This window comes from Thermobia domestica, chromosome 4 (genome assembly GCF_964235325.1).
Source record: "Thermobia domestica chromosome 4, izTheDome1.hap1.1, whole genome shotgun sequence".
Classification (NCBI taxonomy): Eukaryota; Metazoa; Arthropoda; class Insecta; order Zygentoma; family Lepismatidae; genus Thermobia; species Thermobia domestica.
Window position 1 is genome coordinate 23,065,673 of NC_137457.1, and position 27,946 is coordinate 23,093,618.

At 38.5% G+C, this 27,946-nt stretch overlaps 1 protein-coding gene across 5 annotated transcripts in view; it reads right to left on the reverse strand.

The window, feature by feature from the left end:
* Positions 1–27,946, reverse strand: part of Asap (ArfGAP domain of ASAP) — a 491,638-nt gene that overhangs the window by 141,136 nt on the left and 322,556 nt on the right. For all 5 annotated transcript variants that reach the window (XM_081755329.1, XM_081755332.1, XM_081755328.1 and 2 more), the window contains exon 3: positions 4,219–4,367. In XM_081755329.1, coding sequence (XP_081611455.1) covers positions 4,219–4,367 — 149 coding nt within the window. The remainder of the gene's footprint in view (positions 1–4,218; positions 4,368–27,946) is intronic.

The window sequence follows — 27,946 nt, forward strand, 5'->3', positions numbered from 1 at the left end:
GACGTGTTGAGTGAATGGTAGAAAAATTTTGCTTAAAAAGATAGTAGGTTATGAGAGGTTTCTTTTTTCGAATGCTTAGTTCAGCAAAATTAGGAAAATTAATAACCACTTGTATGACACAAATGATGTAAGAGCAACTTTCTAGTTAACGCTCCACTGAGAATCTATGTTAGAATTCATAATTTCAAAAGAAATTGTTCCAAGGTTGAGGAAAAACAGGAAAATCGTGAGAATAAGTTAGAAATAGAAATTTAAAAAAAGAATCTATAATTATTTTATTCTTTCCTTTTCTTTTTGTGAAACAGCACAGAATTTAATAATCGCTTTGCTCTCATAAAGAATTATTTATGATTCGTTTAGAACTTATTAACAAATATCTTGGATAGTCTAATAAAAAGGTACAGTCATAGCACTGAACTTGCTCGTTTTATTTTCTTAAACCAAATCATATTATCCTGCAGTTATTATGGAAACATTTATTTCTGAAATATTAACAAAATTATAAGGTGTTTTCGGAAGTCTACTGGTTGTAGCATGCTCATGAATTGTTGTGATTTTCCCCATTGTTGAAAACCCATTGACTGTAACGTGTTCTTGAACTATTGCGGAGCTCCTTCACGCCTAAGCGGTTAGCGTACGTGCCTTTGGCGTGGGAGACCAAGTTCGATTCCCGGCGGGAGCTCATATGGTTCGGATTCCAAGTTAAACAGTAGGTCCCGTCTAATATCGCCTCGTTGCTGAAAGGGACGTTAAACTCAACTCATTATTTGAACTATCGGAATTCCGGTGGTAGGTTGGTACCTTATCACAGTTGAATAAACTGGTTAGATGCGTAAGTGGTTTTGGCGATGCGATGCGATTTACATAGCCATTGCTCAATGATGCCAGCTGAAGGACAGTCTCAAGAGCGAATTCGATTGTGAATTAGGCCGAATTTTCATGCATGCGATACAAGCATGTTTTGCTTGCGATTTAGTAGCGTTTCAAGCCGACAATAGACATTTTTGGCGGTGAATTTTGACATTTTATACAATAAAACTTTCCAGTCTGTACTTATATTCGTACAGATTTTTTAAAAATCGTGACCCTAAAGCTAAATTTCGTAACTTTTTCTTGACTTCCATGACAGTTTTCTGATTTCGTGACCGCTAGACACTCTGAAATGGTTAATATCTACCACTTCCGTTTGGATATGAGGTTAACGGGTAAGACTGAACCTATTCTTGAGATGCCAAATCGATCTTTAAAAAAAAAAAAAAAAAAAAAAAAAAACTGATGTTTTTGATCTAATATCTGTCGACAGACAGACATATGTTGTATAAAGAATTACTTACGAATAACATACGTTGGAAGTCGAAAATAAAAAATTCGAACGAATTCAATGCGTTTCGTTCATTGTTTACAGCTGGAGAACTGTAAACACGTAATATCTCAATTTTGCACATTGATCGTGGACACTGTCTATGAAGACATGCATTACTCATTAAATGTGTTCTTGAGGTATTGCGTTCCCGAAGCTTCATTACAAATCGTGTTCTTGAGGAATAGTGACCCCAAAACTTCATTTAACACTGAAATTAATAGTGCTACTTGTCTGAAGAACGATACGGCGCAGTGTGGTATCACAGTAGACACAAACAAATAGAGGACAACGATCCGAAAAATCAACCTCAGTTAACTGGGAAAAAAGGTTAGAAGACGAAGACTAACGTCGGCCATACACTATAGGAGAGATCATAGGAAATCTCTTACGATTTTTCCTACAGTCAAAATCTCAACGCGTATGGCATCAGATCGCATGTCATTTCCTATGTTCTGAACGATCCTATCAGATTTATCTTGTTTCAAGCACGCTCAATTTCGGAAAGAAAATTCGTAAGATTTTGATTTAAGCATTTAAGCAACATCAGGTGAGAGAAAGTAAAAACAAATTCTGGAAAACATTGCTGGTCGAGTAGGCTATGCGTTGTGAGACCTGGCCCGTCTTCGGAGGATGTGAAAGAAATGTTTAATCATGTTCGGTGATCGTATCTGACTGAAAGAGCAAAAAAACTCCACAAAATGAAGAGTGATGCAGGGACTAATGAGGTATGTTTTGCTAATTTATCTTCTGATTTTCATTTTTTTTTTTCAGATGTGCAGTTTAATAATATAGTTCCTGGTATCAATATCAGTATGATGCGCAACGTCATTCGGTCAGACAGGAAAACTCTTCACGTGTATGGCGGAAAAGGATGGGATTTCCGACGAAATATGCCGTAACATTTTTCCTAAGATATTTCCTAGAATTTCTCATAGTTTGTATTAGAGATGACCACACGGTTCCGGTTCCGGCGGAACCGGTTCTCGGAGATCCGGTTTTCAGAACCGGTTCCAGATCTGGATCAGAAAACCCGGTTCCAGAACCGGATCTTAGGAACCGGTTCCAGATTGGATCCGAGAGCCCCAAAGACCCGTAAAGGGGGCACAAAGTTCACCTTCAAAACACTGCAAAGAGGACCATGCGCTTGCGCCCTCCCCGCCCAGACACGCTTGTACCCCCAGAAAAAAAATTTGCTCCACTAGTGGGTGTTTAGCCAAATGAGTTGGTCAGTTTGCCTGTTTAGCCAAAGAGTCTGCCAGTTACCCAGTTTATTTAGCCAAATGAGACAAGCGGCCGCCGCCAGGGCGCCTGCCCATCGCTTTCACCATTTCATCTAGTACACTGTCCACAACCTGCCAGCAGCTCGGGTTTAGCGTAGGGATACTCAGAAAGTTTCGGTTCCAGCGGAACCGGTTCTTGGAGATCCGGTTTTCAGAACCGGTTCCAGACCTGGATCCGAAAAAACATGTTCCAGAACCGGATCTTGGGAACCGGCTCCAGATCTGCAACCGAAGAACCGGTTCCAGACCTGTATCCGAAAAACCGGTTCTGGCCATCCCTAGTTTGTATAGCAGGCCTTATAGGCAACTACGAAATACATGAGTGTTCAGCCAAGTTTCATAACAGCCAGGAGATTATTGGGCGAGGATATGCAAAGACATCGTTGTATTAGTTCCATAAACGTAAGTTCACTTACTTAATCTTGCACCTCAAATGTCATCACAATGTTTCAGCAACAAAGTAGTCAGAAGAAATTATTTACTTATCTGTATGCTACGCAACAGATGGCTACAATCTAAACGTATCACAGATCGTTGAAATTATATCAGGTTTTTTCACACCTCAGCGTAATGACTTTCCTCAATTTTTCATCTAGTTCCACATACACGTGGTGCATAAAATAACAAGAATTTTAGGAATGTTCCAAAAAAAATATATGGATCAAAAGATTACGATTTTGGCCAAGAATTTTAGAAAAAATAAAAAAAAATGCATCAAAAGATTGCGATTTTGGCCAATTAGTTTTTGGATCAAAGGTTACAAAATTTTTGAACGGACCCTAACTGAAGTTTTCGTTTTTTTTTTTTTTTTTTCGGAATAAGAACATTATACTGAGTTAAGTGATAGTTTGGATTTGGCTACACTGTATTTAATTTTCCATATATAGTTACCTACAAGAATTTTTTTTATTGAAATTTATTGGATCTTTTGATCCAAAAATAATTTACAACAACAGTGTTTCTTTGTTACTGGACGAACTGGGAAGAAGTGTTGGTTTGTCCAATGATGTTAATTTCACAGCTGACCATCCAGCCATGCACACAAGTCCCCAACATTAGAAATAGTAGGATCAACCACTTGTGCTACATGAGTGGAGAAGTGCAATAAATACAGATTACACGGATCTTATAAAATAGGGGACCTGTCCTTACAATAAAATCTTGAAGCAATACGTCACAGTTTTGCCACCCCTACTCTGTCCGCTCCGCCCAATAAGATTGCAAGGTTTTGAGCCAACAGACGATGGCGAAAACGAGAGTAGCCAATCAGACTTGCCGATGCTCGGTTGTTTCTTGGCTTCATTAATTTAATAGGATGAAGATACATATAGGCAGATCCTCTATTTTATAACATCCTTGGATTACAGAATATTTATGAGCAACATTTCCGCAGCTGAAAAACTGTTCAAACGTAACAAAACAAATGCCACGACTGGTTTCCCGTTATCCCACTTCCTCGTCACTAAATAAAGGGCATTTCCTGCTACACTGATAACTGACATCTATGCTTATCTTATGCCACGTGATTGTGTAAAGATGACAAATAGTGAAGGAGTGGAGGGAAACACAACTCACCAGTGTTTTCATAAGCGCTGACAGTTCCTTCGTAACGACAGCAAACTTGAGGAAAGCCGCTGCAATGTCTGGTTCTGCGTCTTTGTTCAGTGCCGTACCTCCTAATCGTTCTAGCGCCCGCGCCAAGTACATCTCATTGTCCACATGAGCTGAAATTAAACAGGAAAGAAATAATGTTTTAATTACATTTATTGTTATAAAACCTTCTTATTTTTTTCTCACCAACATCACAAAAGTTATGTTCCAGCTGCAGGCTTGCGTTTTGAGCTAAAATACCGAAATCGTGTACACCCTTAATTGTATAGATTTTACTTTGGAGGTGATGGGGGGGAGTAAGTATAGATATACCACATTGACTTGATCCCTAGTCTTCCTTTGCAAGCTATCGGCTGAAGGAATTCCACTCGCTTTCTCTCGCTTAGCAACAGCTGAACCCTTATTGGCTCAACGCGTGGGTGTGTGAGCGTTAGTTCGCATTTTTGCCACGGCTCAAGACTTTTTGGCAAGACGGCTCAAGACTCAAGACAGCACAATAGTAACATGAATTATATTTCGCTTAATTCACTTAATATTACAAGGAAAGTGTTCCTTCGTTCACTGGTCCCTTGCCATTGTAAATTATGCACAACAGCAGTCACAAAAGCGCTGTTAAAGTAAGTACTTATCCTTCATCCGAACATTCGAAAATGAAATGAAATCTTTGAGTTTTATGTCCCAGGGTTATGCCAGTTAGGCTAAAGGAGATAGTGATGATGAGTAATGAATGAAATGGTGGAATGAAGAAAGTGGGAGGAAACGGGAGAACCCCGAGAAAATCCACGCACACGGTGTTTGTCCACCACAAAGTTCACTTGACGGGGGCTAGGATCGAACCCGGGACCCCGAACATTCGAATTTTGACAGAATTAACACCAACTATCTGTAATACTGCTGAGAATTTCAGAAAGAAACTGCCGATTTAGCGCAAATGGGTGAAAGCCGCGTATGTTTATATTCCTATAGTTCTTCGTAGAATGTACAATTCTCCAATCGAGAATGCAGTGGCCAATGAAGGACGCTGAAAGAACGATTAGCCAATCAAGATGTCTGAAACAATTCCCACATACTATCAAAATGGTGTCTCATTATTAATTTGTATTGCAGTTATTCTGGTCCATACTAGAGAACCGTGGTGCCCCAGCGGTAGAACGTTCACCCATGATAGATGGCGTCCTTGGTTCGATTGCAGTGAGCTAAGTGAGCTTTGTGGTGGACAAATACCGTGTGCGTGAGTTTTTTCTCGGGGTTCTCCCCTTTCCCCCACTTTCTTCATTTCATTCATTACTCACCATCACCGTCTCCTTTAGCCTGTTTACAAACACAAAAGACAAAACAAGGACACAGTGAACAAACACAAAAGATTGAAATGAAGTATCAACAATAGACCCTAATAACAACAGCAGTGTCAACAAAGAGTGCAAAAGTAATATTATTTGGCCAACACCCGTTTAATTACTGTCAGACACCGGGTAGATCGAAAAAAATGTCAACATCAGTTGGTAGATGATTGTAATAGTTAGGTATTCTGAAAAAAAAAAAAAAAAACTCTTTTTAATTGCCAACCTAGGACGGGCAAAATGGAATAGGAGGTTATTCCGGTTTTTGCGAAAAGTTACATGTAACGATAGTTCTTGAAGTAGGGTTTCCGATCTTAAGTTTCCATCAACTATCTTATGAAGAAACTTCAAATTAGAGTTATTCCTGCGTCTTCCGCGGTCTGAATATTAAGATATTCCAAGTGTTCCTCCTTAGGTATAGATATAGCACATTGATTTGATATCTAGTCTTCCGTTTCAGGTGCTGCTAACGGCTGAAGGAATTCCACTCTCTTTGGATAAGGTTCTCTCGCTTAGCAACAACTGAACCCTTATTGGCTCAACGCGTGCGTGTGTCGGGTGTGAGCTTTAGTTCGCATTTTTGCCGTGGCTCAAGACATTTTGGCAGCACAATAATACTCGAAGTGCGGGAACACGAAAGCGTATTATAGCAATAAAGAAACTGAGAATACAATCAAGTCTAGAGATATGTGTAGGTGCGGCCATGACCCATATGGGAGAGCAGTATTCGCTCTTGTGCCTTATTAGAGTTTTATAGCGTTTAGTTCAAACAAAACGGGAGCAGATTCATAGATATACGAAACAAACGATAAACTTGTCTCAAGAATACTCTGTAGAATAGCCTCAAAATGCATCATTCATGTACTCGGTATTTAAGACGCCCTGACATACACTTCTACCTCACTTTTTGTTTCATTCTTTTCTCTCTTAACAGTTTGTGATTACTAGGCTTTGCACGCTTTTTCTGGAACATCCTATATATAGTTTCACATTGCACATATTGTGTATACTACTCCCAGGTAATAACCACATCAACATAGGCACATTCCGGTAGAACATTCCTAAATTAAATCATGCGATTATTTTGTTAAGATAGGCTAGTCCAGTGGTTCTCAACTGATGTGTCGCGACACATTGGTGTGTCACGAAATTTTAGAATTTAAAAACCATAAAGAATTTAATAATAATTAGTTAAAATTGAGATAGACTGTACCAGTCAACATTAACAGTGGTAGCTTATTATTATTATTATTATTATTATTATTATTATTATTATTATTATTATTATTATTATTATTATTATTATTATTATTATTATTATTAAAAATATCAAACATGCATGTTCCGATATGCTGGACCTTGAGTAAAGTTTGTAGTCAGTCAAAAAAGGTTGAGAACCACTAGGCTAGTCTAATACTGTCAGTTCCTTGGTTCCGCCACCAAATTCTGTTCTAGTTGCGTTTGTTTTAACACAATAACGGTAATACAGTGGAGGAAACAGCTACTTAATTACGCTTGTAGTGGAATGGAAACAAATGACTGCTGTTAATTTTTTTTTTTTTTTTTTTTTTTTGGAAATAATGGTAATTCCTAAAATTGAAGTTCTCGCAATACGAAATGTAACGTAAAAGTAGATTACATGTATACACTCTCGTTTTCACGTCGTTTTTGGTCCTTGAAATCTGCATGCACATTGTACAAAACACAAGTTGTAAATTTTGTTCAACAATACATTTAGTGTCACTGATAACTCAAACAGAGGTATCTAACTAGATTTTGCTCTTAATGTTTTCTTGTTTACATCCTGTGTACTGAAATCATTAGCGTTGTCATGACGCTTTTACATTTCATTTTTTAAGTACTACTGTATTTTTTATTCTACTTGTCTTCTCTTGTTTATGTCAATTTGTAATCCATTTTTCTCCATTCACTTCACTTCTTTCGAGACTAGTTTCATCACAGCTGTCCCGCAGGAGGACAGTGGTGTACCAAAACATGATTACCGAGATTTAAACCCCCTTCTTCAAGTTATCATGGATTTTTTTAATGTCATCAATATATGAATTTCTGCACAAGAATCGTGAGTGTCTTTAAGTGATACGAATCTGGCAATTTTAGGAGACCACTTGCATCCTATGGTCCGGATGTTGTTCCCGGACAATGACGCCATCTTCCAGGATGATAATGCACCCATTCACACAGCTGGCGTTGTTGCAGCGTGGTTTGAGGAACATCGAGATGAAGTTCAACACCTCCCCTGGCCCGCCCAATCCCCAGATTTTTTTTTTTTGGCTCAGGCCCGTCTTTCAGATCCGATATCTGAAAAATTAAACCGGAACGGGTTATCATCATTGCCATTTTTTTCTTTTGTTTATTCATTATCCATTATCCAACATAATTGAACATCTGTGGTCCGTCTTGGAAACGACTCCGGCGACGATTTCCACCTCCATCCTCTCTCACAGAACTGGCCGATGCCCTGCACGAGGAATGGTGTAAAATTCCACTTGCTACCATTCACGACCTCTATGCCTCCATCCCACGTCGCATCAAGGCTGTTCTGAAGGCGAAAGGTGGCCCGACACCATATTAATCTGGTAAGTTGCAATTTCGTTCAGGTGTTTCCATTTTTCTGATCACCATCTGTATATGGAGATAAGAGATGGCTAGAGGTCTACGAAGAAATGGGTATCCACGGATATATACGCAGGTAGCCGCACTAATATAGTTTTTTTTTTTTTTTTGCTTATGTACTTTTTTTTAGATGTTCCTGAAAAGACAAGTATTTTGTGAATATTTTTTCCAAGCACTATTAATCGCTGGAAGAAGTGCCCGTTTCTCGCACGGCAATAACAATGTTTATGCAAAATTTTGAAGTTGAAGAAATGTGTGAAAATATAATGACTCAGGTGGTATCTAATCAAGAGATCGAACTGGCCACTCCACAGATCCACATCGACCGATTCATCGGTTCGAGAATGTTTCATTCAACCCCGCCATCCTGTCTGGCATACACTAATGATTTCAAGTTCAGTGACTGTTTGTTACCCTCTCTCAGGTTAAACAGTGTTGCCATATCGAAACTTTTTGTCCAGAATTACGAATATTACAGTCAGTCAAACATCATATACATAATTATTGGCTACCCTGTAGATTAACTTCTTTGATTTTTTTTTCAAGTTCTTAAGGGTCTTCACTACAGCGAAATTAAACTACCGCTAATTTTAGAGTTTTTCTGCAATATCTTCAAAACAGAAAAATATTGGAAAAGCAGAAACGTAGTGAACTAGACAATATGATTTTGCATGTGATACTGTTATCACAATTCACCTATCTGTTTTTGGTATACCGCTACTTACAGAACCTGCAAAAAATGCTAAATCTATCTTCAGTTCCAAATCGAGAACAGATAGGTGAGTTGTGATAATGGTATCACATGCAAAACCGTATTGTCTACTTCACTACGTTTCTGCTTTTCCAATATTTTTTATTTGTTTTGAAGATATTGCAGAAAAACTCTAAAATTAGCGGTAGTTTAATTTCGCTGTAGTGAAGACCTTTAACAATAACAAGACTTATGAAAGACAGGACGTACGATTAACATGGGTTTCCTACCACAACCGAGGCTTCAACTCGGTATTAGCGAGACCGCACACTATCATTCAACATCAAAACTCCAATATGAGCCATTCCCCACCACACTATATCTCACCTGAAAGACAGCTGGTTTACAGTATGACATCACTGAACTCTCGTACAGACAAAATTTTCATCCGCATTTTGTTAACCCATTTACACTTCATGGCTTATATATCGGCCATGGCGTCGACCTTCGGAACTTGCATTTTAAATCTCTAGTAAAGCTTTTCATACTTTTTTTCATTCCTTCAAGCGTGGAACCATCAAAAAATACGTTTCCTGCGCATTTTGCAGTCACGCGTGCGATGCCTGGAGGCAGTGACGTCAGAAACATGGAAGAAGGAAAAATAAAAGAGTAAATTTTAAAGCTTTTTTTTTTAAAAAAAAAAAAAATCCTGATACATCCCTATTTATCCTAGGAGCATGGTTCATATCTCGCTGTACTTGTAATGAAACAACGTTTCCAACTGTACCACTAAAATGTCCCTATTATGTACCAGAAGTGGGAAAACACGGTCCAAATTGGAAAAGGATATTCTTTAGGAGGAATTTTCCCTTTTCGGGAATTTATCCCTTGAGGTACGATAGGAACATACGAGTTGTACCCTTTGTAAAACAGCCTCATTTGAAAGAAAACGAGGTACGAATCATGATCCTAGGATAAACAGGGAAGTGTAAAAAAATATATTTTTTTGAATTTTCCCCCTATTTAGACATTTTTAGTCAATTAGTTTAGTAATCTACAGTATTATCACTAATTATCTTAAAGTTATGAATCGTACCTCGTTCTCTTTGGAATGAATCAGTTTCAAACGTTACCACTCATATGTTGGTATCATGTACCTGAAGAGGGAAACTTCGCTAAAAACGGGACTTTTTAAGAAAACAATACCTTTTTTCAAAGTTTGGGTCCCTCTGGGCGCCCCCTGTATTAACGCTCGTATCTCAAAATCAACTAAAACACAACATAGTGTATATAATATATACCAATCTGATATCTTGAAAACTTAGGGCGAAGTGGAGGTATGAACCATGATTCTACAATAAATAGTCTTGACGCAATAGCTGATTGAGTTAAAGTCTACAAAATGCCTCAAAAACCCATAAATTTAAAAGGGTTTTCAAAACAGGAAAAAGAAAAAAAGAATGAAAATTAGATCATGTTCCTGTCATATACACGAGTAATAATGTGATCACTTTTATACTATGATAAACGTAGGCAGAAGCAAAATGACATTTTGTTCATACAATCCAAAAATGAACTTTTTTTTTTTTAAAAAAAAGTAACTTCCCTGAATCATTATCGAAATGTCACATCCCACGTGATTTCTCCAGTTGAAGTGCAATCAACAACTTCTGACATTTTGTGATCCATGAAGAAGAATAGCAAAGAAACAAATTGAACCTAATTAGCGTAGCGGTATTTTTTTTCTCTCGAGTTTTATAACAAGCTGCAAACTTTGGATATATATCCGTGAAAAAAAAAAAAAAAAACTATGACATCGTTAACAAGGGAACTTCCATTCCAACCTTATGATGTAGCAACTGTTAAATATCAAATGTTTACGCCTCTCTGCGTCTTAGCAGAAACGTTATGCCAATATAATACCAATGAATGTGCTTTTATCACCCATAAAACATAAGGACTTGTTTACTTTTTTTACTATACAGGGTGATTCAGCATTTCCATCAGCACGTTTGATCAAAGATTGTCTTCACGACAATAATCACAAAATGAATTAAGTTATACGAGGCACGTCCAGAAAGTAAGTTCCGTTTGGTAATAACATTAAACTGTGTACAGATACAGAAAAATTATTTATTGCACAAAATTCTACAACTCTTAAACTACTTTTCCACATAACTGCCGAAATTTTGCAGGCATTTGTCATAGCGTGGTACAAGGTTTTGTATACCTTCTTCATAGAAGTTTGCCGCCTGTGTCTTCAACCAGTTGGAAACAGTTTCTTTCACCTCGTCGTCATTGTTGAAGTGTTGACCGCCAAGGAAAGACTTGAAATGTAAGAACAGATGAAAATCGCTAGGAGCGAGGTCAGGCATTCAGCGCATTCAGAAAACGAATCACCGCTCTGATTTCACAAGCGGCGGGATTTTCAATCAACACCGACATTGTAAACAAGCACAACAAAGCGTACGTGACTGACAGCGATCTCCAAATGGCGTAAGTTTCTTCTCCTTGATACAGAGCGTCTACCGCGCATGTGCGGAGTTGCGATCGCAGCGCTGCAGCGGAGATAAATTGAAACGGAACTTACTTTCTGGACGTGCTATGTATTATGTATGTTTCTTGAAGGTTAGCGTCCATTTCAGGCTATATGAGACTTCAGTTTAAGATGGAATCCAAACCACTGCAATGCGGTCAATAGTATTTCCACCAGGAATCCAATCCGGAACCTAAGACGCGTGTACTAGCTACTACACCAAAGGGAAAGGCTATGTCATATCGAGTTGTTAATAAAACAACAATCAGGCAAGTGGAATTATGTTTTTAGTAGTAGCTTTATTACGCATTAATTTATTTCACTTGCCAGTCCAGTGCGATAGTTTCACACAGTGGTTCTGAACACGGGCGTTCTTGTCTCCAAAGGAGGCGCTGGAACAAAAAGGGACGATTAGATGGGGGACAGACTATTCAGAGGGCGCTTAAGATTTCATGATCTGTCAGAATTTTTTCCTATTAAGAGTCTTCACTGCAGCGAAATTAAACTACCGCTAATTTCAGAGTGTTTCTCTAATATCTTCAAAACAAATAAAAATATTCGAAAAGCAGAAACGTAGTGAACTACACAATACGATTTTGCATGTAATACCGTTATCACAATTCATCTATCTGCTTTCGATTTGCAACTGTAAATAGATTTAGCATTTATTGCAAGTTTTGTAAATAGCGGCATACCAAAAGCAGATAGGTAAATTGTGGTAAAGGTATCACATTCACAATCGTATTGTCTAGTTTACTGCGTTTCTGCTTTTCGAATATTTTTTATTTGTTTTGAAGAAATTCCAGAAAAACTCTAAAACTAGCGGTAGTTTAATTTCGCTGTAGTGAAGGCCCTTAAGAGTCTTCATCCCGGAGAAATTAAAATACCGCTAACTTTACAGTAATTATGTGATATCTTCAAATAGATAAAAGATAATTGAAATATGGAACAAGAGCGTCCTAGACAATATTATTTTGCGTGAGGTACCGTTATCACAAGTCACCTAGTGGCTTTCCGTTTTCAGCTGTTTAGAAACGCGAAAATAAATGCCGATTTTCAAAATGGCTCGAAATCAAAAGCAGATAAGTGAGTCGTAATAACGGTTTCTTATGTAAAATAATATTGTCTAGGGCGCTCTTGTTCCACATTTCGATTTATCTTTTATCTATTTGAAGATATCACATAATTACTGTAAAATTAGCGGTATTTTAATTTCGCCGGGATGAAGACTTTTAATGCACGAAAGCCATTATGAATTGTACAAATCATCTGTTTAGATTCTTTTACATGAAATGAAATATTTCAGTTGAACGTCCCACGTTTATGCCTTTTAAGCTAAGAGAGACGATGATTAAGGCAACTGAATGATGAAGGATGAATTGGTGGAATAAGAAAGTGGGAGGAAACGGGAGTACTCCGAGACAACCGACGGACACGATATTGTCCACCAGAAACTTACTCGGCCGCGGTTCGAACTAGGTACCCCACCCACCAAAGATAAGCATTCTACCACTGAGCCACTGAGCTCCCTATAGACTCTTTTACAAATAATAATACTAAGAATAGTATTTATTATTTTCCAATCAGCAACTAAAGATTTCAATATTCTGAGAGATAGGAAAAATCAGGTTAACTTAGCACTTTTTAATAATTAAGAATTTTTATTACTCTTGCAGCATCGTTATACTGTAGTAATGGAAACAATGTGCTTCTCTCTCTGTATTCACACTGGCTAGACTGGATCAAGATGAGAGGGTCGCTCAAGACAATCGCATTCACTCAAGGGAGCGCTACACTCAAAAAGGTTGAGAACCAGCTAGACGCACATAAGAGGTAGAAAATTATTGATTTATAGAGATGGCAGCATTACACCATGACTTTATGTTGTCTCCACGTCACAGCTGATCTGTCTGGGTCACGGACTTGTCTGGCTAATGCGTCTGTACGGGCCACGAACCCCGTTCCCAGTAGCGGATCTAGACTGGGGCCGGGGGTACTAGGCCGCCAGTTTTTTGAGTGACAAAAATAACTGAAGCTTTCATTTAAACATTTGTGAAAGTAAACTCATGATACACCTATCATAATATGCGTTGTGAGTGTCACCCCCCTCCACATGTTACTTGTTAGATCCACTACTGTTTGTTCCATCCCTGTTTCTTTCATGTACTGTCTCTCTGTCTGATCATCGTCACTGACTCCCTTACGCTAACTAAACTAATCCCACTCTTGAAATCATCTCCCCTTCCCCCCCATACACTAAAGCTAGGTAGCGATGCTGCAAGAATCTTTTAGCTGTCATTAAAAAATCTTGCAGTTCCATCTTTCTATTTACTCTTTACACAGTACAACTTTCTGAAGGCAAGAAAGATATCTCCACTCATGCAGAACTGCACTCTAGTGGACAAATAGTGAACCTCCTCATTAAAAACGTGTATTTTGGCGCACTTCCCCTCCCTGTCCAAAAGAATCCATCGTTTTGGAAGCGGCGAAACAGATTTTTCCTTTATTTCAGTGGAAGAGCGTTAGCATGTAGCAAGCAAGACGACCCAGAAAGTTGCACATGGCCTGACTTCTTGAAAGATGAAAATAATTGTTGGATGTTCCTTTCAAGATTATGTTTACATGGAGAAATATTGTAGGGTTGCAAGATTTTTTTTTTTTTTTTTTAACTGAGAGCTACAAGATTCTCGCAGCATGGCAACCTAGCTTAAGTGGTACTCTTTCCAAATATTCCTCGTATATCGGTAAAGACCTTTCTTTGTAGATATACAACTGAAATCGAATGAAGACCTAATAAAGGAAAATAAAAAAAAACTGAAAAAATAGAAATCAGCTTTGAAGCAAATCCTTATTCATCATCAAGCGGATCTGGAAAAGGGATCAAGCGCCTTATAAGAAGATAATGCCTCTCTTCTCACGTCAGACTCCAATTTCTCGAAAGCCTTATTCTCTCGATAATTGCTTCCTTTAAAAAAAAACTGAAAACAAATGAAAAACGCCACGCAAAGAGAGAGAAAAAAACAGTTACATTCTTTTAGGATAAGAGATAGAAAGAGAATCACGTGCCTTCAATTAAGCTTACAATTGCTTTCCTCTTAGACTCTCTTCACTTAAAAACTCCAGTTTTATTTGGGAAGTTTCTTTTTGTTGGATTTTCGCCAAAAATAATACCAAGGGTTACACGCAGAAGTCATAATTTTAAACTTAAATACTCTTGTTAAAAGGACGTCAAAAGATATTTATATCTTGACTGAAGAAAGTGTTAGGCGTCATAGCAGGATGAAAGAATGATAAATTGTTTCTATTTTAATTATTTTTTCCTCTTTCGCACTTTTTTTTATGTGGAGTTCCAAACAGGTTAGTGTTTGTTGATAGTTACTTTAAAACATTAGTGCTTCACGTTAAGTTAATTAACCTCATCTTTTTATTTCACTTATTTATACTTCATTTCTTAATTTCTGCTGGACCAGTGCGTTATTATTAAGAGGCCCTATCACTGCGAAACTAAAATACCGCTAATTTTACAGTAATTGTGTGATATCTTCCAATAGATTAAAGATAATCGAAAAGTGGAACAAGACCTCCCAAGACAATACTATGTTACGTGAGATACCCTTATCACAACTCACTTATCTGCTTTCGATTTCCAACCATTTAGAAAATCGGCATTTATTTTCGCGTTTCTAAATAACTGCAAACGGAAAGCTACTAGGTGACTCGTGATAACGGTAACTCATGCAAAATAACAATGTCTAGGGAGGTCTTGTTCCACTTTTTAATTATCTTTTATCTATTTGAAGATATCACGTAATTACTGTAAAATTAGCGGTATTTTAATTTCGCAGTGATAGAGCCTCTTAAATAAGATACATCGCTCATATACTGGAAGTTTATTATATTGATAACCACAATAAGTTTAACTCTCTTCTTCCTGAAAGTGTCACAGCTAGGCCAAGACATAACATTCACGCCATGTTAAAATTCACTGCAATTATATTAATCATCATCTTAGATATTGTCCCATTATTGGCTGGTCACTTACCGCAACTCAGAAGATTCCATGCTCCACGATCTTCCGCTAACCTCTTCGTTTTCACGTACGATTTCTATGTTTTGATATCGTCCATTAATTGTAGTCTCGTTCGCCCTCTCCCTCTCTTTCTTTCCACCATACACTCTAGTACGTCCTTCATGATACAGTTCCTCTTAGCCAATGTCCCAACCAGTTTCTCTTTCTCTTCTTAATAATATCTAAAATTGTTTTCTTCTCCCCACCAATTCTAACACCCTCTCATTCGTTTCCCGCTCGGTCCAGCTAATTCTCTCCAATCTTTTCCACACCCACATTTCGAAAGCTTCGAGTCGCTTTTCATCGGTTCTGCGTAATGTCCATGTTTCTGATCTATATAGAATAATATAATAATACATATTTATTTCTGTATTAGCTGAAATGCTCGTCCTTCGCTGGGAAAGAATAGAGGGAGGATTAGGATTTAGATTTCTGGGCTTTCGGCATCTATGACCATGTTAGACCGTCACTAGGATTAGGAATTAGATTTCTGGGCTTTCGGCATCTATGACCATGTTAGACCGTCACTAGGATTAGGAATTAGATTTCTGGGCTTTCGGCATCTATGGCCATGTTAGACCGTCACTAGGATTAGGATTAGGAATTAGATTTCTGGGCTTTCGGCATCTATGGCCATGTTAGACCGTCACTAGGACTAGGATTAGGAATTAGATTTCTAAGCTTTCGGCATCTATGGCCAGGTTAGCCCGTCACTAGGACTAAGATTAGGAATTAGATTTCTAAGCTTTCGGCATCTATGGCCATGTTAGACCGTCACTAGGATTAGGAATTAGATTTCTGGGCTTTCGGCATCTATGGCCATGTTAGACCGTCACTAGGATTAGGATTAGGATTTAGATTTCTGGGCTTTCGGCATCTATGACCATGTTAGACCGTCACTAGGATTAGGAATTAGATTTCTGGGCTTTCGGCATCTATGGCCATGTTAGACCGTCACTAGGATTAGGATTAGGAATTAGATTTCTGGGCTTTCGGCATCTATGGCCATGTTAGACTGTCACTAGGATTAGGATTAGGAATTAGATTTCTGGGCTTTCGGCATCTATGACCATGTTAGACTGTCACTAGGATTAGGATTAAGAATTAGATTTCTGGGCTTTCGGCACCTATGACCATGTTAGACCGTCACGTATGAGGGGTGATTCCCTTGGCGATCACACTACCCGGTAAATGGAGGAGAAAGAAAGGAAACGATCTGGGACTATTATAGTAGGTACCATTTACCCGGTCTGAATGAGGAAAACATAGGACAACCTCACCTAGGGTGGCTAGCCTAAAAAAAAAAAAAAAAAAAAAAAAAAGCTTTCACACTTTTTCGTCTGTGTCCCCACCAAGAATAGAACCCAGAAACGTTCGCACCAAAGACGAGAGCTTTAGTGACTATGCTATTCGGGGCTACTGGGAAGAATAGGTTTATGCAACGTACTAGAAACTTGCGTACTTAAGGTACGCATTTTAATGAAAGTATCTGAAATGAAACGTGTCCTTAAGGCTAAGGAAGACAGCTGTTTAAGGCAAGTGAATGATGATGGAAGAATTGATAGAATGATAATGTGAGAGGAAACGAAACGAAATGAAATGAAATTTTTGATGATGAGTAATGAATGAAATGGTGGAATGAAGAAAGTGGAAGGAAACGGGAGAACCCCGAGAAAACCCACGCACACGGTGTTTGTCCACCACAAAATTCACTTGGCTGGAGCAGGGTTTGAACCCGCGACCCTAAGCACCAGAGGTGAACGCTCTACCACTGAGCCATCGCGTGGGAGGAAACGAGTATCAGAGAAAACCCAGGGACATGATGATCTCCACCACAAACTTACTTGGTCGGGAATAGAACAAGGGACCCGCGCACAAGAGGTCAGCGCTCAACTACTGAGCCACCGTGACCCCCTTCAATGTAAAAATGAAATGAAATGAAATCTTTGAGTTTTACGTCCCACGGTTATGCCGGTTAGGCTAAAGGAGACGGTGATGATGAGAGATGAGTGAATTGGTGGAATGAAGAAAGTGGGAGGAAACGGGAGAACCCCGAGAAAACCCACGAGCACGGTGTTTGTCCACCACAAAGTTCACTTGGCGGGAGCTGGGATCGAACCCGGGACCCCAAGCACCAGAGGTGAACGCTCTACCACTGAGCCAGCGCGCCCCCGTACCCCCTTCAATGTAAATGTAGTAATAAAAAAAACCGTATTGTCACTCTCTTCTCAACCTTCTATCTACATTATCTCTATTCACTATAGTGTCACCCCCCTAGCAATTCCAAACGTACCAGGTACCTCTGACTCATATTATATACTGTAAATGCATTCAAAATTTGAGGTCCCTTGGATCATCATTCATATTATATAACTGAGCTTTTTTTTTTTTTTTCATAAATTACTTTGGTTTGATATGAAACCACTTTACAGGGTCGAAAAAACTCGGAAATTGAAAAAGGACCACACTAATTATATTCAATTTATATTGTGTTTCAATTTTATTCACCCTCTCCTGTATGCACCTTACGTAAGAAATACAAAAACTAATGCTACCTTTATATAACAAACTAGCAGCGTTCACCCCGCTTCGCTGGGGTCACCCCGGAACGCAATAAACTTTGTTACTTAGATAATTTTTACTTTTTCGCTTTCAAGTGATATGATAAAAACCATAGTAGATTGCAGTAAATGTTAACATTATATCGCCTGTCATTTATGTTAACCCGCCGAGTGACACGGTCATGCGGGTTGCATATAAATACGTTTATTTTTACCTATGATGAACTAACAAAGGATTTGTACGTTATGGACACTTGAATGGTCAATTATCTCAAGACACTGGTAATTGAAAATTAAAGTGATATGATAAAAACCATCTAGGGTCCAAATCCTAATAACCCCCCAAAAATGAAAGAAATTGGTTCAGCCGTATTAGCGTGATGAGGGAACAAAGGATTTGTACGTTCCCTTTTATATATATAGATAGATTAGTAACAATAATAATGATACCAGACAGAAGTACACAGTTATCTGTAACAAGAGAAGTAACGGCTACTCCAAAGAACAAAGACAGTCAGTTGTTTTTTTTATATTAAATGAGTCCATCCAGTACCCGTGTTATCTTCATTTATTTTGGCGCAGCTGTGTTTACTGAAGGGAAAAATGACTACGAAACGGAGGAGGGGCAATGTGTTGACTGATTGAGGGGAGGAGACAAGCTTCTGCAGCATCCACACAAGATTGACACGAGAGCAATCATTCACCCAGCATCAGACAGCGGACGCTTTGTTCTCGGTCTTTTTTTCTCTCTGAGGGACTCTGCAACAGTCAAAAGTTACCATTTCCTATGTTTTCTGTTGGTGGGTGAACAAAATGCAGTACTTCTTGAGTTTTCCTTCCTAAAAGGATATATATATAAAGATGCTGGAAGTTGTTTATCAACGTTTTTAATCATTTTCAGTGTTCGTCTTTATCTGGGCAATGAGCGAAAGTGGCACTGAGATAATTTAGAGTAGTGCTTTCTACTTATCCCGCCCGACAGCCATGTTTACACTACCCTCCCAACTAATTCAGCTCCTTTTGCCGCACCGACTGACTACGTGTCCCTACGAAAGTTCAGAACAACGCGCACGAGAAATGAAGTGAATGATGGTTTTATTAAGTATCGTTGATTCATCTACAGAAAATATTTACTAATTTTTGATGGTTTTTTCCAAGAAAGTCTATCAGAGCAAGAGGCAGAATTATCAAGTTTGACAGCAGCGATACGTTGATCTCAGTAGAATCAAGGAAACGTTCTGAAAGCATCTTATGGAATACATGTCAATGCATCAATCACACCTAACCAGCGGCGGCCTTTCTTTGATGCGATTGGCTCAATGTATCATTAACATTTTTGAAAACGTAAGCTATCTTATGGTTTCTAAATTGTGAAATGTTATGGATGTCAAAACATGTAATACTTCTCAAGCTGATTTTCATCCATTCTTCTTCATGAAATGCTTCTTACGTAATATCAACAATTTGCATGTTAAAATCATAGCCATTGCTCCTTGTACATACGATTTTACTGCTAATGCTTCAGTTCCCAATGATGACGATTTATTCCTAGCGTACGAAAGCGATACGTTTCAGATTTTGCGTATAAGTTGGGGAATTCGGGATGAAACAGCCCTAAACGATAACAATATAAATAGGAGCTCAGTTTCGTAGATGTTGATTTTGAAGTTTAGATATCCTCTTCAGTCCTGAAAGCAGCATGACAGGATTAATTATATTTTTCCTACATAACATTAATCTTTGGAGCCTATGATACAACAATTTAGTGTTCCTTTCAGTGTAAGTATGTAGGTGGCGCTGAAGGAATATGTCCACATATGTGGACATTAGGTCATTATTACTTTGAATACTAATGTCCACATTTGTGGACAAATGAAGAATTTATCTTCTTTTGAGAAAACAATGAATTCTTAAACCTTATGTATTTATTATTTCAAAACGTACATTTTGTGCTTTCTATAAATATAAGACTTAGAAAGAAGAAACAGCTCACAAAAAAATATATATATATATATATATATATATATATATATATATATATATATATATATACGAATATCGGCAATACAAAATAACCTTCACAAATAACAAAGAATCAAGTAACACATTTCTTACAAAACTTCAGACATTTCAAGAACCAGATCTTCTTTATTTCAACGAGAATGAAATTCTAAGAAACAATTCCGTTCCTTTAGAACACATAAGTATATTTTGTAAAAAGTACACATAATTCTATTTTTTCTCTTGCACTTCTCATTTCTGCAACGAGCTGCATTCGGTATGTCCATGGCTTTAGGTAAGTGAAGATTTTCAACTTTTCTTGATTCAGGCGTAGGCAACTGCACGTTTCCAGGACGTCCTACTGTTTTTTTTTCTTGGAGGTTCTTCATCTTGCTCTAAGAAATGTGTTGGTGTATCAGAATTGTCAACACAATGAATCAAGGATTGGGCTACTCGAAGTTTGAAGTAGTGGAGATCAAGAGTGTTCTGTTCTCTGACACCAAGTGCCTTGCAGTCATCTTTGTACTGCAACCAACTGTTTACAACAGCAGTGTCAAAGAAATGTTCCAAAGCACGAACAGTCATTTATTCGTTCGATGATAAGAACGATAATGCGAGATAAGACGGTTGACCAAATTCACACCTCCCATGTTTTCATTGTACTTTGCAATGGCGTTGGGTTGGGTGACTTGTACATACTGTTTATCTTTCCTGGAATAACGATGGACATTATGCACTGGTTCCGATTCGTGTATTGTAGATGCAATAACAACAGAACGATTGTCCATCCACTTAATCGGAGCAATAGATCCATCATGTTTAACTTTCGCATCAAATGATCCTCGTCCTTCATGATTGAGGTCAGCATCACTCTTTAGCCCAACATTTGGAAAACGAGAAACAAGAACTGTGCCAGTACCTGAGATTCCTTTCTTCTTTAGAATATTTAGTAGTGGCACACTTGTAGAAAAACGATCAAAGTAAATGTTTGTGCCAGGCGGACAAGTTTCCACAAGCCTTAGAACTGCCCGTCCTCCTGCTCCAAGCTTCAGAGATTCATTAACTTCATCTGCCAGACGTGTTGTGGGTCCTTGGTAGATTTCGAAGTCCAGAATAATGCCACTTTTACCTGCCAGTATGTAGGTTTTAAGACCTGTTGGGTTAGGTTTACGGGGAATATGTTGACTGAAGCTTACCTTCCCTGTAAAAGATATCATCTGTTCGTCTATAGCAACATCTCTCTCTCTAGGTAATGATAAAACCATCTTATGACAATACTCAATGACAGGTCTTACTTTCCATAATTTGTCTTTCTCTTTTACTTCATCAGGCACATCACAAACCACATGCACATTATTTCTGAGAGTGAAAAACCTATCGCGTTGCATAGTTTGCTCAACAATTGATACTTTAAATGTTGTGTCCCAGTACAACCTAACCCTAGGATAAGATAAACAACTCATTAAAAGAGTAATACCAACAAACTGTTTCATTTCTTTAGGAGTTGTTCAGAGCATAGCATTGTTTTTGATGTGATAGTAACGATTTGTTTCCGTAGCCATAAGAACAAATAATTCATCAGGAAAATATTGGGAAAAATACTTTAGGGGTCCCCAATCTTTCCTATCGTCATGATTTTTCTCTGGATAATCAAATTCAGGAAATTTATTTTGAAGATTCTTACCATTCCAATCTCCTTGGATAGGTCGTTTATTTCCAACCTTCTTACCTTTTTTTTTTCAGTCTCACAACGTTCTTTCATTTGGCGAGGTTTACTGCAAGTCACAGTTTGTGGAGAATGTTGCAACATCTGTGGATCACAAATATTTGTGGCACTATCCTCTGCTGTAGAAGCGATTTCGTGTAGACCTAATGACGGGGTTAAATCTAATAAATTATCATTAAATTCATCACTGGAAGTACTGATGTCAGAAAATGGTTCATAGTCCTTGTCATTGTCTGAGTCATCACTAATAAGATCAAAATTACTGTCTAAATCGCTGTCATCCAACACTTTCCAAAATTCTTCAGTAGGTTGTCCGTTTTCAAGAAGATTCTGGGAAGATCCTGCAACAAATAATGGTAGGACTGATAAGTATTGCAAAATAGTATGTTTTCTACACGAATAAATATTAATTATACTAAATGTGAATAATAAGTTTCACTAGTTTTTAATGCTAATTCATTTGACTTCAAGAAAGAACATTGCTTAACATAGTTGGTCTACGTTCCATGCAAGACCAACATTTCCGAAACAGAAAACATAACTCAGACCTAATGTCCACATACGTGGACATATTCCTTCCTTGAAGAATAATAATACAGTCCAAATGTCCACACATGTGGACATATTTTTTTCAATTGCTATAGCTTGTCAATAATTGAATTGAATGTATTTATTTTAGAAAAAATATCTCCTGACATGATCATTTTAATATACCAATAAAATAGAAGCCATTAAAAAAGAAATTTAAACAAAATATCAGACAATAATTACCTAGAGATCGTGAAAATGATCGTGTTATTCTTTTCATCTTATCGTCCATTGTTGCAGTTCATTCCATAGACGTGCATAGTTGCTTCTTTTTCTCCCTTGCGTTGTGTGATCCATAGACATTATAATAAGACAAACAGTATTACCAACTTGGAATTGATGTGTCTAGAAAACACTAAAATAATTTGTCCACAGATGTGGACATTAGGACGGTAGAGGATATCTCAAAAGCTTGGAAACTTTTCCTACGTTTCAGTCGAAAAATCAATGTTGCCGGTTTAATTCTCACCATTACGACAAGACAACTGGCAGTAAAGATGCAATGTAACATTCATTTTAGAAATACCATTTTCATGAACAGTACGGATGCTTTTTCTTCTTTTTTTTTTTTTTTTCCTTTAGCATCCATCTTCCCTTCTTTAGCTGCACCTGCTATCATTTTCGTTCAACTCATTTCAGATGTATAACTCTGCACTAACTCGCAAGTATTGATAGCTGACCCATCAGGTTCTCTGTCCATGTTTCCGCTGCACATGCAAACCATTGAATTCATTATGCCAAGTTACGGCTTAACGCTACAAAGTTTTGTTACAACCAAACCTTTATTTTTTTTTTCTGTGTTGTAAAATGAAATGAAATCTTTCAGTTTTACGCCCCACTGTTATGCCGGGTGGGCTAAAAGAGATGGTGATTATGAGAAATTAATGAAATGGTGGAATGAAGAAAGAGGGAGGAAAGGGAGAACCCCACGAAAACCCACACACACAGAGTACACTTGGTGCGAGCTGGGATCGAATCAGAGACCCCATGCACCAGAGGGGAACGCTCTAACACTGAGCCACCGCGGCTCCTGCTAGGTTAAAGGAGATGGAGATGATGAGAAATGATTGAAATGGTGGAATGAAGAAAGTGGAAGGAAACGGGAGAACCCCGAGACAATCCACGCACACGGTTTGTAAGTGTCGGATCTCCTACTTAACACAGTATGCATTTTGACTGCATTATTTCCTTTTCTCGTGTCTTACCCTGAACAGGTCTTAAATACAAAAGGGAAATTCTACATACAGCATCTACCTACGATTTTCCCGTTTTTATTACAAGCGAGGAAAATCCTCTCATTTTTGCTGTTATACTAAATATCTAAGTGTTAGAAACTAAACAAATAAATGGTGTGCATTGGGTCCGCTGGGGAAAATATATAGATGTTTCAGGTTGTTTCAGAAAGTCGTTCCCTGGAGTCCTATAGAAGCGTACACAACAATTTATAAACTACATATATAGAACACGAAAAAAACCATCGCAGATACCTCTAAACGACGATAATACTACACTTTACAACAAACTATACTTTTTATTTTTTTTTTTTTGCCTTCCTGCATACATATACAGCGTCCTGAAGACTGATACAGAAACTCTGTAAATAGACCACACAATTAGAGAACATGCGTCCGTAGATTTTTTTTATATATTGTTTTGTGTTGTACATGCACATATTATGAGAGACCTCATAAACTTCTCTCTTTCACTAGTTTCATTAAAGAACCTTAACTTTCAGTCCCTTGTGAATTTTATTTATTTAAGGAAATTTCGCATATGTATAGCTAGTGAGCCATTTAATGCTTAAAGTATTGCCTCTCTCGGGAGTTCCCACACACTGCATCATAAGCCACGCACCACTCGCTTCTTTAAACAACTCGTGTAGTTGAACAATCTGAGGACCACCACATAATGAGTTCAAATATATGCTTTATTTACAGAAATCATCTTTTGTTGTCATCAAAAAGGCTTAGTCTATTGATGACTTTTGATTTTTACTTCCGTCATTTGGCATAGGTAAAAAAAATGATAATGTATCCTTACATAAAATATCTCCTAAGTTCGTGCTTGGCAAGCTGGGGGCGTGAAAAGCAAGCGAAGGAGCGTAAGCTAATGACAGGAAATAAACTAAATTTGTAATTAGAAATACTAATTTGTCCCCCGAAGCCTCTGGCTCGTCTGAGAATTAGGAATGCGAAAGAGACAAGATTTGAGACTGCCTCGTCTCGAATACTGCTGTAAAAGTGATGTATCGTCTCGAAAATTGTAGTAAAAGTTATGTCTCGACTCAAAAATGCATATTTCTCTATCGAAAGAACTCTCTCGATTCGAATTTTGATAGGAAAAGTATGTCTCGTATCTTCTCGTGTGCATCCCTAGTGGGAATTGTTTGGATGGTAGCAAGGTCTCCTGGCATCAGGTAGGAGGCAGTGCAGCAAGGGACAACTATTAGACTCACTGCGAATTAATAGGAATTAGCACGGCTGACAGACTGAGACATCTTGAATTAATAATAAGAATTAAGGATATCTACAATATTTATACTAGATGCTTAAGCAACCCGTTTCTCTTTTGTTTTGCAACTTGCATATCAGTGTTACTCACAGATGGTGATGTTTTTGTTTTATATATAGAATTACGAATGTTGTAAATTAAATTCCGTACAAACTGATTCATCTGATTGGTCGAACCTAAACCAAATTTGGCGGACAAGCAGCCTACAGTCTAAGGAATAAAGATGGTCATATTTGATGGTCGAGCTCGGACAGGGAAAGGCTCGGTTCGGCCTGTATGTGGTACTTCATTTGCATTTTCTATGGGAATTAAATCTACGATCAATATTAACGGACCAAAATCATATTCACGAAGAAATTAAACGTCGACATTGGCCATAGAAATAGGTAGGTAGTTATGAGATTAAATATTTAAATCGGTATAAGGGATACAGAGGCTGTGTTCTAAAGTTTTAGGGGCCGGTAGGTTCTCAGTTCGGTTCATCGACTGTGTTTCGCTTGTTGATATATTTAATACCTTGGTCAGATTTGTTTCATTATTACATGTTGAACATTTCCACAGCTATAATGAAGTATATAGGTGGTAACGCTTTTATGCATATCGTAAATCAAAATGCATTTTTCACGGCGTTCTAAGTATCACCCCGCGCCTTGAATTATATATTTCTTGTAAGGTCAGTGGCATTTTCAATCATTTCAGAAAGGATACATAATAATCACAAAGTAAGAATAAGGTGTTCCCCTCATTTTATTCCCCGTAACTTGCATAGTACAGTTTAGGGATGGCCAGTCGGTTTTCGGGTCTGAGCAGACCGGTTCTAGAAGATCCGGTTCCGGAACCGGATTTCGAATCCAGGTCTGGAACCGGCTCTGAAAACCAGATCTCCAAGAACCGGTTCCTACCGAAAATTTGTGACCATCCCTATGCTAAACTCGAGCTGCTGGCAGGCTGTGAACAGTGTGCTAGATGAAATGGTGGAAGCGACAGGCAGGCGCCCAGGGGGCGGCCGCTTGTCTCATTTGGCTAAACACCCATTGGTGGACCAATTTTTTTTGAGGACACAAGCAGGTCTGTGCGGGGAAGGCACAAGCGCATGGTCCGTTTTGCAGTGTTTTGAATGTGAATTTGTGCCTCCTTTACGGGTCTTTGGGGGCTTTCGGATCCACGTCTGAAACCGGTTCCTAAGATCCGGCTCTGAAACAGTTTTCGGATCCAGGTCTGGAACCGGTTCGTAAGATTCGCTTCTGGAACCGGGTTTTCGGATCCAGGTCTGGAACCGGTTCTGAAAACCGGATCTCCGAGGACCGGTTCCTCGTGGAACCGGAACTCTGTGGCCATCCCTAGTACAGTTAAACAAACAGCTCGACAAAGGAGTCGCGATGGCTCAGTTTAAAAGCGCTTACATCTTGTTCATAGGGTTTCTTGTTCGATTGCTGCTCGCACCAAGTGATTTTTGCGGTGGACGCTCTCGCCTTTGGTGCGAGCGGTCCAAGGTTCGATTCCTGGTTGGGCTACTCGGTCGAGGGATTTAGCATTTAGATTTCTGGGCTTTCGGCATCTAAGGCCAGTTAGTCCTTCATGATTTGAGGAATGACGTTCCTCGGCGAGCACACTATCCGGGGAAAGGAAGCGACCTGTGACCTATAAGTTAGGTACCACCCCGGCATTTGCCTGCTGTGAATGAGGAAAACCCAGGTAAACCTCATTCAGGGTGGCTGGCCTGAAAAAGCGTGTTACACTTTTTCGGCTGAGTGACCCCACCGGGAATCGAACCTGGGACCGCTCGCACCAAAGGCTACGAGGCGCCACTGGCCACTCTGTCGAAACAGTGTAACAGTTTTTCAGGCTCGCTATATTGAGTGAGGTTTTTCTTGAGCTTCCCTCATTCACACCATGAAAATGCCGAGATGGTACTTAACAAAATGGTCCCAGGCCACTCCCATCGTTTCCCAATCCTTTCTTCCTTCCCTTTCATCGGATAGTGTGCTCGCCGAGGGACGTTATCTCTCATACGTGACGGGCTAAATGGCCTTAGATGCCGATAGCGCAGAAAGCTAATTCCTAATCCTAATCCTTTCTTCCTTCCCTTTCCTTGGATAGTGTGCTCGCCGAGGGACGTTATCTCTCATACGTGACGGGCTAAATGGCCTTAGATGCCGATAGCGCAGAAAGCTAATTCCTAATCCTAATCCTTTCTTCCTTCCCTTTCCTTGGGTAGTGTGCTCGCCGAGGGACGTTATCTCTCATACGTGACGGGCTAAATGGCCTTAGATGCCGACAGCATAGAAAGCTAATTCCTAATCCTAATCCTTTACGGTGGACAAACACCATGTCGGTGAGTTTACTCGTAGTTCGTCAGTTTCTTCTTTACTGCGTTCATTATCATCACGACTCCATTAGACTCGAATCTTAAGCGTGGACGCAAAATAAATAAATAAAACTTGACCAACCTTTCGGATCTTAAACTATTGTATGTAAGTATACTCTTTAATCTCTTCTGTTTTTAGTTTGCAGGAATTTATCAAACGAACAAAGAAATAAAAACAGAACTGAATATTACAAGTTTGCAGAGTTTTTTTCTTTCTTTTACAACTCTGTCATTTCAACAGATATTATTAGAACTTTTATTTTGTTTAAAAAAAAAGTAATTTTTAATATAAATGTATGCACCTGAAACAAATATTTCCCTGTATTATAAAAAGATTTCAAAGCTACTAAAAATGTGTCTAATTTAATTTGATGACGAAGGCCACACAAGTCATATATAATAACTGGACCTTTCTGTGTGCATAAAAACTTCTCTCTTAATCCACCCACTCACCCCCTTTTAAACTAATACGACGTTCACATATAGAGCGAAATTTCAAATCATCATATTTTGTTCGTTTGTTTTCTTTTCCCTTTGTATGTGTCTCCCCTCTATGTATCGTACTTTTTATTCTCTGTCTTTCCTTTCTTCTATTTTCAGCGAATGACTGTGATGTCCGACTATTTTATTGGACTAAACAGTGAGCGAGTTTTCACGCTTGTGCAAT